Source organism: Pagrus major, chromosome 15, assembly GCF_040436345.1.
Source record: "Pagrus major chromosome 15, Pma_NU_1.0".
NCBI lineage: Eukaryota > Metazoa > Chordata > Actinopteri > Spariformes > Sparidae > Pagrus > Pagrus major.
In genome coordinates this window covers 17,356,402-17,375,215 of record NC_133229.1, presented here as the reverse complement: position 1 = coordinate 17,375,215, position 18,814 = coordinate 17,356,402, and the positions used below count along the sequence as shown (strand labels likewise).

The window sequence follows — 18,814 nt, the reverse complement described above, 5'->3', positions numbered from 1 at the left end:
TTGTAGATGCGTCATCTAATTCCTTTAATTCCACCTTATTTCAATGAGCATCCACTCATCTCTGTCCACTGATTTTGGAAGCAACTGCGCTGCTTCTCAAATGTGCTTTGTGTGCAGTCTGAATGCACCATTACAGTGCAGAATAACAGCAACTAACTCGTATCACGGCAAACCACAAAGTCACAGGTCTGATTCCTATACAGTCGAGTGAAGTCACTCCGGAAAAGGGTTTCAGCTAAACAAAACAGTGCACGGTCTCACCTACAGATCATCTGTTTGCAATAACAAAGGCAGTACTCATGCTGAATCATAGGACATGATTTGACTTCACCAGGAGTGTGTCTTTCATCATCACGCGGGTATGATGAAACTCTCTACCCAGAGAAGAATAGATGTGTGGTTATATGTTGAGAAATGAAACAGAGCAATCTAATGAGCTCAGTGGAAAAAACTGGATCGCATTAGAAAGAGAAATAGAAACATCATTAGTGAGCACACAAACACTCATTTCCTCTGGCTGGCCAGCAGATTGTATCAACATACGGCTTTTGTTTGAAAGCCACAGATATGAAATATGGACGTGAGTAAGAGCACTGCAACTAGACCGAGAAGTACTAACCAACACCCCTTCTCCTCTGTTAGCACTCACACACACATACACACATTCAAAGATACACACCAGCGCCACATCCGGGACAAGGTGACCCTTAGCCCTCTTTAACTTTCTGCCAGATGCAGGTCAAACCTCAAAGGCACTCTGAACTTTCTACCTCTGAGAACCAGAGACGCCTCCATACATTGTGTTTGTTATTTCAGATGCACTAACGACCGTACATAATGCATTCATTCTGCCTTATGGATATCAAGTGATGCATAACATCAGCATGCAAAAAGATTCAAGATATAAAAAATAATGATCAACGGTCAGATTTCCTTGACTGTGTATGAATGTTAACATTAACTCTAGAAGTGTGTTGCAAGGGAAATAAGACTAACACAGCAGTGCTTTTGACTCCAAGTTAACATCAGCATGCTAACATGCTCACGATGACAATGCTCATGTTCTTGTTATTATGTTCACCGTCTTCACCAGGAAGGTCAAGGGATGATCAAAGTCGGGATTCATCCTCTGGATACCAAAACTGTTTGGAAAAGGGCAGGCACTGTCAAGAAATACTTGGCAGGTGACTGGATGAAGCATCTGTCTATCACCCATCTATCAAAGGCTGACTTCAACCGATCATATCAACAGTAAAAGGCCGCTACCATCAGTGGAGCCAGTTGGTAAATCAAACTTTTACTGAAGCCAGTCAGGAGAAGAGCGAAGACATATAATCCATTCAGTGTTGTTCTTTGCTCTTCCTCCTCTCCAGTTCTGATATAACTGTTGCTATAGCAGCCATGCTAACCTCTTGAGGAGCCGCCATTGTTGTTTTCAAACAAACAGCTGCTTCTCTTTACTGTCGTCACATCTAAAGCAGTTCCTCATAGGATGCCGATTGTCAAACCACTGTGGTTCAGCCACAAGCGCATAGATCACATAATCATGTGATCTTGTAAATCCAGCTGCTTCACAATGTAATCACAACAATGACACAAGTGGAAAGGTTGACCTGCAAAGTCATCAGGATTCATCCTCTGAGGACTGCTGATATCGGTACCAAAATTCATAGTGATTCATTCAATAGTTGGTGAGATGTTTCAGTCTGGAGTGGTGGATTGACAGACCAACATGCTGCGTCCATCCATTTCGATCCATTTTCTTCCGCTTATCCAGGGTCGGATCGCGGTGGCAGCAGCCTAAGCAGGGTAGTCCAGACGTCCCTCTCCCCGACAATACTTTCCAGCTCCTCCTGGGATGAGGAAACCATGCTGCGTGCGTAGATGAAAAATAATGCTCGAACAAAAGAATTAGAGGTCCAAAACCTTTCCAAGTACCGTTTATTTAATCTGAGAACAACATTATTTTCTCTTGATTGAATCAGAATAATACAAAACATAATGTTTCAGCGAGGAAATGACACATCAGGCACTAATTAGTGAGGAAATGGTAAATGAGAGTCATACAATGACACCACCATACTGTGCAGTCTGGTATGCATAATAATAAATGCGATTTAACATTATAATTATTATTTGGCAGGTGTGCCTCAAAGCCGGCTTTAATAAAAAGCATGAGTTATACAACTGAATTAGTTTGAAAAATGTGACAGGACTGAATGGAAAAACAATTCTGTGGTTACAGCTTGTCAGAGCGAAAGTATTCATGTAGTATGAACAAAGAAAGCTTCCTTCCTCTGGCCTCTGCTATAAGCCTGGCCGTAACGCATGATGACTACATTATATAGTATTTCTTTATGATACGTTGCATAGTGCGGTATGGATGCTGTGGTCATAAAGAGTGTTAGCAGGCTCCCTGTCTCTGCATGACAATACGAGCCTGGCCCTGAGCCTGGGTAATCATCGAGCGGCCGGGCCCATTCACAACGCCAGCTATACCCGTCCCACACAGCCACTCAGTCAGCATAGTTATGCTATTTGTACAGTATAAACATTTTGCATGATTATATGTAATTACCCAGCGCAGCACGAGTGCGTGGACATCCACACTGACTCACAAACGTACACACACACTCGTGGACGGACACATGGACTCGCACAAACTCGCACACACTGACCTCAGGGATTCTCTTCCATGCTGAAAAGTGTTTACTGAGTAATAAGGCAAATGAAAGAAGTCAGGGACATGGTCACTGCCAAGATCCTCTCCAAATAAACACCCCCATTAAATATTTTCATGTCAATCTTATTGCCATACTCCATAATTTTATTCCCTCCTCTCTCTCTCTCTCTCACTGCTCTCTCAAACCACAGCGCTGACCGTGAAGCTTCATTCATCACGGCCCGAGATCTCATGTGTGGCTCTCTCTGTCTTCAACGCCATTGGTCAGAAAGTGTAAGTAGGCCAAACGCATGCAATGTCAACGCACACTCCCTGCATTCACATTCACAGAGGTCCCACCCGCTCGCCTCACAGATACTTCCTTATCGACCTCCGAGCTTGGCTGCCAATCACGCGTTCTGAGGCCGCGCCTGGTCTAACTAAAGCCCCTTACTGAGCTAGATAGGACATGTTAAATTTTACAGCTGCGTCTCTCAAATAAACAGGCCTGAGACTTTCACGCCGGCGCTCTGTCTCTTCCTTTTCACCTTGTGTGACTGTCAGACCGTTGTCGTGTTGGGCTGAGCGGGCAGAGTGAGTGACACATATAGCACAGAGATAGTGATTGTTATTTTCAGGTTCCTCTCCTACATCGGCACTTGAACTGTTTGCTAATCAGATCTGTTTTCAAAGCCGCTCGCTGACAAAGTGATGTTATAGATAGACGTTTACTGTTGAAACTACTGGCACACACTTCACTTTTTTTCTCTTCGGCTTAATGTGAGGCTCTGTACTGTACATTTTTAAAAGAGGAAATATATTATCTTTTATCTTACAAATGAGAAGTTGAACCATTACCAATACAGTGCACTCTGGGGTTTTACTGCTACAGCCTTAGTTGTTCTGGTATGACTACGAGCTTATGTTGCGTTAGCTAGCCGTGCTTATTTTAGGACTAGGAGGAGTGCTACTAATACACTATGTGTTAGCAATTAGAGTGAGAATTTTTATTTTTCCTCTCACACATGAAAAGTTGAATCCATTAGTAAAACTATTAATAAAACACACCGCTGCTAGGTTCAGTACACTTTTACTAAAGTCTGGTATGAGCAGTAGGCTAGCTCATGTGGCTTATGTTAGCTAATGTTTGCAAGATTTAGGTAGATATTGCTGTTTCTTTTACATCACTTATTTCGCTGACTTTTGCTACTGTAACACTATGTTTTAGCATTATTCTTATACTGTACTGTTCAAAATTATATAGCTTAGATAAATACCTTAAAATCAACGTAGCAGCATGTAGCCTGTATCACGCCATATCACCATGTCAAACTTGTGCATAATTTACGCCTATACTCACTGTAGAAGTGAAGCTAACTGGAAGCTAAACACAAGACAGAGCCGACCGGAGACACGGTGAGCAGTCCTGGCTCAGGCCTGTGTCAGCTGACCAATCAAAGCAGACTGGGAATTCAGGAGGGGGGCTTTAAAGAGACAGGAGCTAAAACAGTGTGTCTCAGACAGAGGGGGAATGAACTGCTCCAGCACTGGACAGTATGAGAAAGCAGATGCATGTTTTTGAGCATTAAAGCTTGTAAACCTATCCTAGTAGTAACCCAAAATAAAACTATGATACTGAAAGTGGGCATAATATGTCTCCTTTAAGAAAATATAACGAAGGAATGAAATCTATTTCTTTATATCTTATAGTCAATGTTATTAATATACAGATACTAAGGCTAAATTTATTTTTAGATGATAATGGAGGTCCATGCACATTGTATGTTATTTCTATAACCTTGATTTGTCAAGGCATAATTAGCTTTTTCATAGATTTGGGAGCCTTTCTGCCCTGTGGGCTGCGTAAAACTGTCTTATCTTGTTTTGTAGGTTTATCGTGGTCTCTGTAGCAGATTAAAGGGCAGCCAAGAATATTCTGACCTCTGAAATAAAGCAGCCAGAGACAGAATTAGAGCCACACCAGGTTAGCATGTGTGTGTGTGTACCTCATTAACCATACCACAGTGAAACTTCCGCCCACGTGCTCAGTCTGGGCTGCATGAATCTGGAAACATCCTTATACAGAGCTGCTTGCCTAAAAACGGCCTGGCCAGGCCCTTAATGGTATTTACACCCTCTGTATTATTTACATTGGGAGAGGAGTAAAGAAAACATGTTTTATGAGAATGTTCCACCCGCAAAGACGTGATGTCAGCGCCGCAGCCTCATATACAGGGTGGGGCGAGGTAAACAAACACTTCTCCCATCTTTCTCTCTCTGTCATTTGCAGGGGTCAGAGAAGGTAGGGGTGAGGTGCGACTGCCTCTCTGCTCGCGGCTCTCACTGTTGATTCATAGTGGAGCTCAGAGCTGGGGCCTGAACAAGAGCCAGGGGCCAGTGTTAGTAAACTGTGGAGAAACCAAGGGAAGTACCTCATCCGACACACACACAGCTGAGGGTTTACACTGTGCGAGGACCAAGAGAAGCGTCTCATCTGCATTGCTCACACACACAAACAAGCACACACGCACGGAAGAGCCACAAGCATTGGCGGTAAACACTCAGGACTCGATGCACTGTAAATATTTACAGCTCGGCAGGCGTTGAGGAGAGAGGAACATGGCGGACCAAGCAGCTCTGGCTGAACGTGACCAGTCTCAGCCAACTCCCCCACGAATTTCCACCCTCTCCATCCCCCATCGCCTCTGACCATCGCCGGACTTCAAATCCACTGGGCAAACAACATTACCTTATTCAGCATCTGTGCGCTGTGGCTTACCTTGGCTTACCTTGCGGCCGCTGGGGAGGTCACCTCAGCTGAGTGTGGGGCCGGAGGCTGCTTCCTGAAAATCAAGTGAGGATTATGTTTTTAGCTCCTCACAATAAGAGAGGCAGTGGTAATCTGACAGCAAATGTCAGCTGTGACCTCCTGGTTACAGATGTTGAAGGGTCAAGAAAAAAAAAGAAAGAACAATGGTTATATATTCAGACTTCCAGAAGAGAGTCATACTTTTATGAAATACGCACCTGCCAAAATGATAGGTGAAATAAGGTTAAATCAGGAATATTTGTTTTGAGTTTTCACTGTATCACGGGACATAAGTCATAAAACTAGAGACTTCTAACAAGGGCCATGCGATTTTTTTCGTTCTTCCACATGTTTTACACATTGAATTGTACAAACTTCTGTATGTGGAGATATAAAAGCAGCGACAGTAAAAACCAGATGAACTGAATTTTCCTTTACTCCCCAAGATATCCTGGATTGAGTTCATTAAAACATGCATTAACAGATTTTTCGCCCACCAGGAGGCAGTGCAACAAGTGGTAAGCACAACATTTACATGTTTCCACCAAATGAACGTTGTGGTTATAGTGATCTTGTCAGTGATAATTTAACTATTTATAAAACGACCACGCACAGCAACGTTAGTCATGTTTCTGGTCATTTTCATTTTCATTTTCATTCTAATTTTAGCTCTGGTTTGGTCTCCACCATCGCATGAGGCAAATATCTTTCTCTTTCACTGTTGAACACTTCACTACATTCACCAGCTATTTGGTGGTGGACAGGTAGCACCCAGTGAGTTTCTAAGACTTGTTTTTCACTGAAAACGTCTTCCTGCTGCTGCTGTAAACAATGTTAATGAGAGCGGTGAGACCAGAACCAAACAGAACCAAAACAGTAAAGTTGCTGGTCATAAAGCAATAACAATGGGCTGAGAAAGCTTTCACACTGGCACGTTCCAAAATGGGCTAGCGCCAACTTTATCCCAGCTTTCTGGCCCTGCTCTGGAGCAGGGTTAGCCCTTAAAAAACAACTAGACACAGGGCCAGACAAGGCTGAATATTGGTCGTGTGTTCCAACGGACATTTAACCCAGGAATAGTAGACATGCAAAGTGAATTATATAGCCCTGGGCTTAGGTTAACCCTGGGTAAGAAAATGTGCATCTGAAAGGGGGCTAAGTTATCCCAGGGTCAACTCTTAGCTGAGGATAGCCCTGGACTAAGAGTGTATGAGAGCAATGTACGTAATATCTAACGTATACCAACATTAGCTGCCATTAGAAACTACTTTGGCCTGGTTATACTAGACCAAGTGATACGATAAAAGAAAAACCGAGCAGGGGACTGTTTTATTGCTTGTGAAATAAAGTAAACTATACAGATAAGGAATCAATTCCATTACACATAACCTTCTGTCTTGTTTTTTTTGTAAGCTTCCCTGTTGCCTTCAGACAGAGTCAGATAACACCTGCCTTAACAGTAATCAAATAAGCAGCTTGTAAGTGAACCTTTGATTAATTTTCATTGAATGCTGCTCGACAGCCTGACAGTCTGTTTGTTTGAAACTTGTAGCAGTGCCAGTTGGGTGTGGTTTCAAACACACAGACAAACACACACACATTGTTTCATTGTGAATCCAGAATAGTGTCACATAGTTGACAATCACAGATAAGCATACAGAAGGGACTTTTGAGGGCTCTTCAATGATTTACGGCACCAGTGACTCAGGGCCCACGAGAGCAGGGAACTTTAGGGGGTTATCCCCGCTGAAGTTAGATGTTGTTTACTTTCACTTTGATTTTAAGTAGCAATTATACCTCATTAAAGATAGAAAGGTTTTACTTAAATCTCTGTAATCTAATACATTAATACTAAATCAACAAAAAACAAAACCTGGGGGAAAATTGGATCAAATGGAAAGTCTAGGCCTTGTGGCACAAAAATGATTAACATCCCCTGCTCTCCACTTTCTTACTTGGCAAACCGCCACCCATCTGGCACCCATGCAGGCTAAAGCAAAGTCTAAAAAGCATGTGCTATTACTGCTTGACCCCAGGTCTGGGCTTAGCATGCCAAAACAATACCAGGACGAGCCGAGCTTCCCAGTGCAGCCGTGGAACACAAATAGTAACTTCTAGAAGCCGCCACTACAGAGGAGAGGGGAAACTGAAGGAGGAGGAAAAACAGCAGGACGAAGAAGAGGTGGAAATGGGTGGTGGCCAGGAAGTGGGACTCTTCCTGCCCTAATCACAAGTCAGAGAGTGTTTCCTTTCATTGTAGGAGCTCCAGATCCATTAACCAGCGAGACCCCTGCATGCACACACACCACTACACACGGCAACGTACACATCCTTATATAGAAAAAGTTAATCTTTTATAGACACAACATATATGAATGTTAATACACTCAATCAAACATTATATGTGGGTTTGTTGACTGACATACTGAGCCGCACACACTCATTCCCACACACTGTGAGTCACAGGTACGTGGATCCTACTTGGCAGGGCCTGCCGCATTGTGCAGCCCTTTGGCTCTGCTCTGATAAACACTTCATTATGAAATCCTGAGGACACAGTAAATATTTGCCGGGGCGCTTATCAGCCTCGCTTATCTTGGCGTGAACTCCAGGCACCGCATGACTCCTGGGCTCTTTATTTTCTTAGTGCCTTTGCTGCCACTGATAACTTCGCAGAATAGCCCCGAGAAAAAAAGTTCTTCTTTGAAAAGCTCCTGGAAATGGAGGCATGACAACAACAGCGGCTTCACACTGAAATGTAGGCCAGGGCTTTTTATTTGGTCTAGACGTGAACACCCGAATGTGACACTCCAATCAGGGCAGGGATAGGTTGTATTTTGCCCTGATCCAGGCTGGTGAGTTGCAAAATAACCAACTGTCCCTATTTTACCTGGTCAGGTGACTGATAGCAGACATACATTTACAGCTGCAGGGTTAATGAGTTATGGGTTAATGGCTGTGGTTCAGTTCCCAGACTGATACATCCGCCTCAACCTGTCTGACCTCAGTGAACAGTGGTATCAGTCACAATAACAGCATTCTGATGTGTTACTTTGAAAGATGAATTAGTGAAGCAACAAATATGATCATTCAGATGTGATCTGTGCTCATTGATCTGTCACAGCGGTGAGCAGTCAGTCTAGCTGTAAGGCTCACAGAACACACAGCTGAGTGTTCATCATTCACTCCTTGATCCAAGTCCTGGAAATCTATAATAATAATGTAGTGTAAGTGTAGTATTTATACTTGAGTTCTTTTACTGCTACTTTACATGTCTTGTCTGACATCTACTTTTAAGAGAGGGACATTGTACTTTTTGGGGCCTTTTCATTGCTTTATTATTTGATAGGACAGCTGAAGAGAGACAGGAAACGCGATGAGACAGAGATGGATGACATGCTACTACGGCAAGGACACAGCCTCTGTACATTGGGACCAGCTATGGTACCAGGGGCACCAGAATATTGTACTTTTTTCACTTCACTACACTTACTACAGTTAGTTAAATGTAAATTCCAACCTTACTGGCTTGTTACACCTTACAAAAAAACAGTTAAGGCCTTTTGTCAGAGGTTGTTAGCAGTTCCACCTCCTCAGATCCAACATAATATACAGCGTGCTCAGATAATTTACACAAGTTTTGCTTAACTTTACACAAGTAAAAGTACTTATATAGGTAATAATACTAAAGTATTATCATCAAAATATACTTAAAGTACCAAAGTAAAATCATATATATTATTGGATTTTAGCTATTGATGTGTTAATGTGTAGGTGAAGCTAATTGGAACTACTTTTTATACTGCATTTAAGTTTAATCTTTTAAAAATACATCATAATTTATTAGTTAGTTTATATTTGATATTTATAATCTGAATCTATAAAGTAACTAATATTACTAAATACATTTAGTGGAGTAAAAAGTGACTCCCTGGAGGGCCACCGACCCATAGATTGGAAACCATTGGTTGACATAAATTTGTATTATATTCTATTTACATTGTTGTATTGGTACTTTTTCTGAAGTAAGGGATCTGAGTACTTCTTTCACCACTGGTTTATCATCTATACTTTGTGTGGCTGCTCTCTGAAGACAGGATTAGTGTACATTATGTCAGAGAAAGGATCATAATGCACGGCATATTAAAAGATTAAAATCGTTTCCAGACAGCCTGAGCCACCAACACAGTACCTGACTGTGCTTTGCTTCTGGGCTCCTACACAGTTTCCATTTCAGAGTTGCAGACCTCATCCCTCAGATGGTGCAGACATACTGCTGGACACACTTTGTTTATAGCAGAACATTACAGATTATGTAATATTACACAGTTTATTCAGGAACCATTAGTTTCTGTGGTGTTGTTGCTTTTTCATGTTCATACTGAGTTCTCAACCACAGCCCACCTACAGCTCTTTGTTCTTTTGTTAGACAGGAGACGGTAGTTCAGGGTCGTGGCTTTCTCTGGAAACTAACTGGTCAGTGCTTTAACTGTATACTGATGACAAGAGGCCAACCCTTGCTGCACCAGGCCCCCCCAACCGAAGGCCCCAAGCCAAGTAGTGTCACAAGGCAGCTGGAGCTCTGCAGCGCCCAGGACACACTTCATCCCTCCTGCCTCCAGACTTTTTCCACTGGAGGAAGACAGTAGTTGTGCTGTAACATCTGTGGGCAGCGTAGGAAGCACAAGTGTCACACTCTCTCTGCAGCAGTTCATGTTCCTAAGAAATCACAGCCCGACACTCTGAAGCTTTTTCAAAATGATTTTTATTGGGAGAACTACAAAAAATGTACAGTACAAAGTTAACAGTCTCACACTCAATTTGTAGTGAACTGACTCCCCCAAAAAATATTACAACTCTCGTTGTCTTTTTGTCCGTTTATTGTTACATTCAAAAAGCTTTACTTCTGATAAAGTAGTCAAAAGTACATAGTGCGCATCCCCCTGTACCTACTATGTACAAACCAAACGTGTTCATCCACTTCCCTCTCCAGCAAACTCAAGACTCAGACTAGATTTCAATATCAAAAAAGAAAAACTTAACAGGAAATCAAAATAAGAAGAGGAATGGGGATTTAGAAAGGTTACGGTTGTTTTTGTCAGAGTGTCTGAGTGGTAACAACCTTTCAATAAAAATAGTTTCAGAATCCAACACTACATTCAGTTCAACCTGTGTATAAAAGATGCCATGTAGGAAAAATACTTTATTTGGTTAATTTTAAGGCATGTCAAGATGGTGAACCCCATAGGCACTACACAATAATACTGGGGCACAAGGGATTGCTACATTCTTTAGCACGTGGCTGGAATCACAGTGTGACCTCGTGCAAACAGAGAGAAAAACAAAAATACTTTTTGGTTAATTTATTGACTTGGGTTCTTTGTCACTGAAGTCTGATCTAGATCAACAAAAAGAAGTAAGGTTTGGACGGTCTGTACAACCACATCGTTTATACATTCTACAGAAACATCTAAATAGGGATCCTCGAGAAAAAAAAAAAGCCTTCTACAGCACTGACACGCAACCTCAGGAGCAAACAGCAATCACGCAAACTTTTTTTTTAATAAACGTAAACAAGGAAACAAAATTAATGAAATAAATATCACATACGTTCTCTTAAATTAAGATTTTTTTTACTCATTTACAATAAAAATAACCAAGTGAAGTTACAAAAAAAGGAGAAAAAAAAACAAAATATATATATTACTGTGAAAAGAACATACACTCCACTTTATGCAGATTAATAATGGCGATCATAATTTAAACATAAAAGAATATAGATCTATTGCTTCATCATACTTGATAAATACAGTATGGACACAAATTACCAATGTAGCCTATACTTTTTTCACAAGATAATAAATAAGTTAAATAGTCCATAGCCAGTTATGCACAGCTATGTAAATCACTCAAAAACAGCTAAAAAAATATATATTCAACCATCAGCAGTGATTTCCCCGAACAAACCCAACTCAAGAGTGCTTTTAAACCAAGCAACAAACTAGACTAACCAAACGAACCACTGGGTGGCGCTGGGAGGAGACAGGTCTGGAATGGAAGTTGAAGCTTTCAGAGAGGAAAGGAGAAAAAAAAAGAAAAAAAGAAAAGAAATAACACACTTTGATAAAGAAAAAAAAATGTTACTTTGAGTCAAGGCATATTCTTGGCAGGATGGGAGGAAATCTGAAAACCGCTTACAGTCTCTTCTTCTTGTCAAGTCATGTTACCCACACATCTAATCCCAGGAAAAGTGTGGCTTGCCTGATAGAGCAAAAAGGGAGGAGGGGGCTGCCATGAGCCCTTGGGCAAGGCACTGATGGAATGCCTTCTGTTTGCTATCTAAGTTTTAATACAGCTATATTACATACAAAGGAAAAAAAAAATACTAAACTAATGCCAGGTCAAGGACACTTTTAAACTGTTTGAAGCTTTATTGATCCCTGTGGGTGAAGTCATCTTCTCTTGCCCCCCTCCAGGGAGGTCAGAGCAGGGTCAGCACCCGTGGAGCTGCTAGGGATTCACTGTCTTGCTCAAAGGCACTTCAGCAGGGTGGTTGCTGATGAAGTTGGGGGTAGAGGGCCGGGGGTGGGCGAGAGGGCTTAACCGGGATCCTCTGCTTGAAGGACAGTCTACCTCAGTCTCTTGACACCCCCCCTTGGCTCCTCAACCACCCTGCCTGACCCGTCCATAAATCCACATGAAAACACAACATGACTAATCATCTGAAATCGACAGCCTGCTGAAGATTGGCAAACGTCTTCCAGCGTCCAGACTCGGGGACTCGGAGCCGCTGAGGCTCCCGGAAGAGCTGAGGGACCCGCTCGCATAGCTCTCCCGGTCAGAGAGCGAGTCTGGTGGGCTGGGAGGAGGCTCGAACACCGGCGACTCGCTGAGGCGGCGCAGCGCCTGCAAGTGGCTCATGTTGTAGGTCGGAGGGGAGGGCGGGCACACGCTGCTCTGCATGTTCCCGTAGTAGGCACCGGTGGAGTGGTTGTTGGCGTAGCCGCTGGGGGTGTGCACAGCCAGGGGGGCCAGTAAGGCTTTTAAGTCCTGTCCGGGGAAAGAGAAGGCACTGTTGATGCAGGACACGGAGTTTGGGGAGAGCACCTCCTCGTAGAAGCTGGAGACGGAGGTGCAGGAGGAGGCGGTGGTGGGCGGCGGAGGGGTCCGGGAAGTGGGGTTATCGAGCAGGGGGGACTCGAGTCCGTGGTGGGTGGAGAAGCCGGAGAAGCTGAGGCTGTGGTGAAGCTTTGGTCTGTCCCTCTGGGTGTAGCCGAGCTGCTGCGGCGGCAGGACCTCCCTGTGGCCGTAGCCACACAGCTCGCGAGCCGACCTGGCCTCCCCCGCCTGCACGTTGGCGTTGGCGGGCGGAGCGGGCCGGCGCTCGTCGGCGTTGTGGATAAAGTGACACCGGGGACCGTAGGGGCAAAAACCGATGGTGTGGAAGGTGCGGCACGGCTCTGTTTTGTATTTAGGGTGGCGGGACAAGCTCCTCAACTCGTGGTAGCCGTGAGCGAACTGACATTTCTCCCCGTACTTGCACGACCCGTTCTCCTCGAAGGGCCGGCACAGCTCGGTCTTGTAGCGGGTGGAGTTGATCTGGGAGCCGGGCTTCTGCTGCAGCACAGCCCGGTCTCCGTTCTCGCTGTAAGCGCGGTCGCGGAACTTGTTCTCCTTGTTCATGAGGGCCGTGGCGCTGCTGTTGCTGCTCGGCGTGTTCTCCTTCAGGCTGCCGTAGGAGCCCATGGAGTATTTGTTGCCGTTGTTCATCGCCTCCAAGTTGCTGGTTGAGTTTCTGCGGAAAAATCCCGGCGCGAAGGAGCCACCGGAGCCCGGAGTCGTGACCGGAGCCCCCACCGCCTTCTTGTCCAGCATGCTGTTGATGTGGAGGGCGTTCATGTTCATGCTTTTATCTTGCTGTGAGGGGGGGGAAGAGAAAAAGACGCAGAGTTAGCGATGCACCACTCCATGTCCACATGACATGTTTTAAACACTTTGGCTGCAGGGTTACAACTTGTTGCAGCTCGACACATGTATGCTAACTCCTCCACTCGGAGCTGAAGCACGCCAAGCCCAGCTAGTTCAGGTGCTTCACCCCCGAGTGCAAAACTAACATCCTAATTTCTTCGTCAAAGTTTTTACCTTGTAAAACATGTCCATGTCGTAGAAAGCGGACAAGACCGTCGCAGACATCTCTTTTCCCCAAGTTTGCTGCCGCACTCCCTCTTTCATGGAGGACCGACCAGGATCCTTGAATGCGACGAGCGGTAGTTTGTGCCACGACTGGTGTTGGGTGTGGAAAAGTTGCTTTAAAAGTTGTATGTGCAGTTTTAAGTCCGTAGGAGGAAAAAAAAAAGAGAGAGGGGGATAGGTTTTTGTATTGTTGAGTTGTAGGTGGCTTTTATTTTTCCTCCCCTCGAGAAGCGCTGAGCCAGAGTGCTTCACTGTGCGCTGCAGCCTTTTTGCATGGCTATAAATGCCTGGTGGTGACCAGGGAGGGGCGAAGAAAACTTCCATTCACCGGTTGGCCGCCTATTCTTCAACACCACGCCTTGAAATCCAACCCCAGCACTCCCCCCCCTCCACCTCCACCCTCCACCTCCTCACACCCCTCTAACTTTTTTCTTCCCTCTCTCTCTTTTAATCACACAACCAATTTTGTGGAAGTTGGTTTTGCTTTTTGGGGTTGACTCTCGCTGAGAAAGAATGCAGAACCATCAAGGGACGTCTGCTATGCATGCAAAGCTGTTACCCAGCAAATTAAACCACACACACACACACACACACACCTGAAGCTCTATGTGTGTTATGGGGGGTGCCTTGCTCAAAAGCTCCACGGCTGCATTTAAAGCAATTGTCCCCCCACACATCCACAAGAAAAAGTGACCCAGAGAGGGTGGCTGTGGTGGTGGTGGTGGGGGGGTTTGAGCAGGGGACCTACCAGTGACAAGGCCACCCCTCTAGCCTCTGGACCACCGCACTTGGAAGCTGACACATGTATTTGTAATGGAAGGAAACTCTGCCTCTCCCTCCTCTCTCCCTGTGGACGGGGTGAGACCACAAGTATGAGCGGAGAGGAGTCCAGGCAGAGTGCAGCACAATTTTTAGAATCCACTGGTTGCATAATATACTTCCACAGTGCAGCAGCAGCCTGTTCCAGCCCTACTACACATGGGAGAAATAAGACAAGTTAATGCTCACATGACCTACTTTTTGTATTGTCTCAAAGCTCAACTTAAAAATTTGGATTTCACCCTTCAGATTAGAAGAAATCTGTCCCTCCTAAAGCACAGCGCGCTGAGTCATTATAGACGAAAAATGGATTTACTTTGGTTAAATCTTTTTCAGCCTCTCTTCTAAGTTCCTAACTTGTTTTTCTCAATCTCAGGGCCCAGACTGCAGGAATGTGGTTTCCATGTGGTACAGCAGAGCAACACTGCCCCCATGAGAGCAAAATGGGAACTGACCGGGAGGGACTGTGGCGCCACCTGCTGAGCAGAGCTGGAGCAAGACTTTAACTTAACACTCAGGCTCATTTAGCTGCAAAAATGTCACTTTTTACTGCAGAGAAATTGTCTTTTGTGTCCTTTTTTTTCTCAATGAGAGGGTAAAATAGAGTTCCAGGCATAGAGAAGAAGCCTCCATGTTTTGGGATGTTTTGGTCATTTTACCAAAGCCACCCAGTCACCACAGTCCCTCCTTTGTAGTCAAAAGAGTCAAAAGAGAGCAGTGCGGTTGCAATAAGCTGCCCCTGTCTCAGCATGATGTAACCCTCCCAGGATGGCAGAATGTTCACATGAAAATGTCAAACTACTCCGCTCTGCTCTTGGAGTCATGTCAAGTTTGAAAAACCACAGTGGAAAGATTGCAGAGTTGGCAGCAGAGGACGGGGCACTATATCAGGGCTCGGCGAGGCAGATATTTTGGTCAGGAGGGTGTAAAAACTTTGCGCGACACATATCACCAGAAATTGCCGGTTTGCGCGACACTGGTAACCATTAAGCCTTTTCCATATAGGATCATAATTGGAAGAGTGGTTATAAAAAATGATTATTCTCTCTGTGACATGATTAAATATTCTATCATGTGCTGAATGGTTTGGTTGGAGAGGCAGGGAGGGAGGTTTTAAGAAAAAAAAAAAAAAAAGGGGGGAAAATAGCAACAGGCGAAAAACAAGTGACATAAGAGCTTGGAATCTACTACTACCAACCCTAAAATTAGGCTGAGGGCTGCCCCAGGACTATTTGCGCTTTGCAAGTTGTGATAAATAGTTTAATGTGAAGGACAGACACGCTGAGGCTCCTGAGAAATCCCTTGAACATGTCCTCGTCCGCAGAAACCGCTCTCCCATCACACAGCTCTGTTTTTATAGGGGGATGTTGAGCTGTTCCAAAACATTACGTCAGATTTACTGTAACAGGGAACATGGCTACCAGGGAGGGAGAAGGGTCCAGCTGTATGAGAGGGCAGCATGAATCCACACACATATTCCTACGCATGTACACACACACACACACACACACACACACACACACACACACACACACACACACACACACGCGCACACACAGAGGACAGTAGTCCATTGTGCCGTCCTAATTACATAACCAGGAAAAGTAGAGGGAAGCATAAAAACACAGTCCAATGGGAAGAATCCTGCAGTAAATTAAATATCACAGGAAAATAACACCTCGTATAAACATACAGTAGAAGTCAGAGCGTGTACTGAAATACAACTTTGGTGACGTGTCAGAGAAAACACTTGCTTTCACAATCCCATGCCTCGGTCATAAAGCTCGCTCGCCGCACAATCGCGCCATTGAAGTTGGTTCTTGAAGCTTTAGGCTCTGAGTTGTTTTGTTCCAACCTTAAATCCCTGCTGGAAGTGCAGAGAGCAGAACGGCCTGTGTGCTCAATACTGACACTGTTGAAGTTTGTCGTGTGACACATTCTCGCTGATAAGAGAACAGGGCATGAAGTGTTGTTTTGCACAAGCTCGGACTGAATTATTGTTATGGCTTGACATCTGCCAGACTTCCCTACACATCTTTACACAGTGGTATTATTATTATTGTCTATTGATATTAGTTTAATCAAGAAATTCAACTCTACGTTTCTTTATTCTTTTGAGGGAAACAGAACATTAGAGTCAAAACGCGGTCATTTCAGACATTTAATTAGAAAGACATCAAGGAACAGTCAGAAAAATTAAAACACATTTTAATCAATGAGGGCAACATATGTTAGACAAAGTAACAAGTACAGAGTAAAAAACCTAATTGTTTCCTTCATTCCCTTGATTTAATAATAAAAAGACCTGACCACAAAGCCAGTCTGTGGTCTCATGCATTGGGTCAGTGAAGTTCCTGTCTTTTAATATTATGATTTATGAATTTAACCAGTTATCCCCTAAAAATTAAAACCACTGCTGTTTCCTCTACCTCAGCCTCTCGAGCACATCCAGAACCAGAGTGGCCCTCTGGTGCCGCATCACTAGCCGGGCGTGCTCCATGGTGCAGGAGAACTGGGGCAGGGCGGGGAGGGAGTCCAGTGCCTGCTGGGAGCTGAGAGCCTTGGCCTCGGCTTGAGTTGACAGCGTTTGGATTTGTTGGACCTGGTCCGGCTCTAGGATGCCTGTACCCTGCTTGAAGGTGATGATGAGGGAGCCAAGCTGTCTATGAAGGAGCTTCATCCACTGGACCGGCTCGGCCCACAGGTTCAGATCCCCCTTCTCAAACAGGAAGTCTTCTTCATCCTGGTTAAAAGTAAAATGGGAAACAATTTAATAGATGTTGTGACTTTTTAGCCACCTGGGGGAGGCAAAACAAGCTGTAACCACACTTTATTATACAATTCCAAAATTGATATAATGAATGTGTTCACAAAAAGTCACCTATTAACACATTTAACAGACACAGAGCAACGTTAGCTTCATTTGGAGTTGTATTTCTGGCCACCTGACAAATGCTTGTTCATTGCTTGATGTTCACCGGCTATGTGCACCAGCTTTGTCTGTCTGTTGTTTGGTGCTGGGCAAGTAGTGTACAGTAGGTTTATATCAAAACTGGGGTTGATAAGAGCAGTGAGTGTGACTCAAAACAGAAAGCTGCAGGAAGTTAAACCAAAACAACAAGCTAAAAATGCAATAAAGCTCAACAGAACTGAGGGGAACTGCTTCATTATGATAATAATCTGTGGGTTTTTCACTATGAGCCACACTTCCGCATTACACATCTTTAGACCCGTAGTTATTTTAGATAATCGACTATTTGACTAAAAATACAACACTGTGTACTTTACAGCTGAAGATATTTATGTCTAACAGTTCCTCTCAGCAGTTTGAAAGGGTGTCTTCAAAGTCTTGAATAGAAAGAGAGAAAGAAGAACCAACTAAAGAGGAACCCAAACTAAACGGTTAGCCTAACAATGTGTGACTGGAGAGCAGAAACCTTGGTGGCATAAAACACTCCACTGTTTTGACTGTGAGCAGAGCAAAACAAGAGCAACACGGAAAATAAATTGTAGTGCTCTCTGTCCTTGTGATTCCACACTTTGCAGACACCGTATTAAACCAACCTAACAACACCAACAAGTGTGTTTACGGGTCTCGTGGAGTATGACTGCATATGTGAAAAAAGTAGTATTGCATTGTGGGTAAGGTAGGCGCTTGGTTGTGAAAAGCAATCCACCGGCCTAGCATTGCACTCCTGTAACACTGTTGGATACAGCAGAACCAGAGATATCGGCTTTTTTACTCCACGCATTCTTCTTCCTTACCCACAATGCAACTTAGCCGCTGAGCGTCATCACTGGAGGCAATTTATCAGATACATGCGGCTTCCTCTGGAGCCACAAAAGGCTTTGTACTACTTTTTTCACATATGCAGTCGTGCTTCACAAGACCTCTAAACACACTTTGATTTGTATAATTGGTGGAGTTACCCTTTAAGAAGCAGTATGAGTGTTGAGCGGTTCATGTATTAATATTTAAAAGAAATGTAGGTGTCCTATTTGTTCCACGCTGGCAGTTAATGAACAATCCCTGCTGTAGCCATAGAAAACAGAACAGTGACAGTCACCACGTCCATCTGTCATCAGTTTCACTTGAAAGGAATCATCACGAATACACGTCATCTATTGTATTGCAAATTAGTCACACTGTTCCTTTGTATTGTTTGCGATGTTCTTGTACCGCAGTGTAACAATGTGAGCTGCCAATATGTATCTGTTGCGAGGTCACAGAGGCTCTGTTTACACCTGGTCTTAACATGTGTCTTTGGTGATGTAATCAGGCCAGATGGGTTCTCATGGAGTGCACACAAAACACTGTCCGATTTCAATTT

At 44.1% G+C, this 18,814-nt stretch overlaps 2 protein-coding genes across 3 annotated transcripts in view; both read right to left on the bottom strand.

Annotated features, from left to right (window-relative positions):
* Window positions 1–10,219: 10,219 nt before the first annotated feature.
* On the bottom strand, window positions 10,220–13,914 carry zfp36l2 (zinc finger protein 36, C3H type-like 2). The gene is made up of 2 exons (XM_073481783.1): window positions 13,614–13,914; window positions 10,220–13,388 (listed from the first exon to the last, which is right to left on the bottom strand). Exons 1-2 carry the CDS (start codon window positions 13,701–13,703, stop codon window positions 12,186–12,188), a joined length of 1,293 nt encoding a protein of 430 aa, XP_073337884.1. The 5' UTR covers window positions 13,704–13,914; the 3' UTR covers window positions 10,220–12,185.
* A 2,716-nt stretch (window positions 13,915–16,630) lies between these two features.
* thada (THADA armadillo repeat containing) overlaps window positions 16,631–18,814 on the bottom strand; it is a 94,437-nt gene continuing 92,253 nt past the window's right edge. For both annotated transcript variants that reach the window (XM_073482599.1, XM_073482600.1), the window contains exon 38: window positions 16,631–17,226. In XM_073482599.1, the coding sequence (XP_073338700.1) occupies window positions 16,909–17,226 (318 nt within the window). In that variant the 3' untranslated portion in view covers window positions 16,631–16,908. The remainder of the gene's footprint in view (window positions 17,227–18,814) is intronic.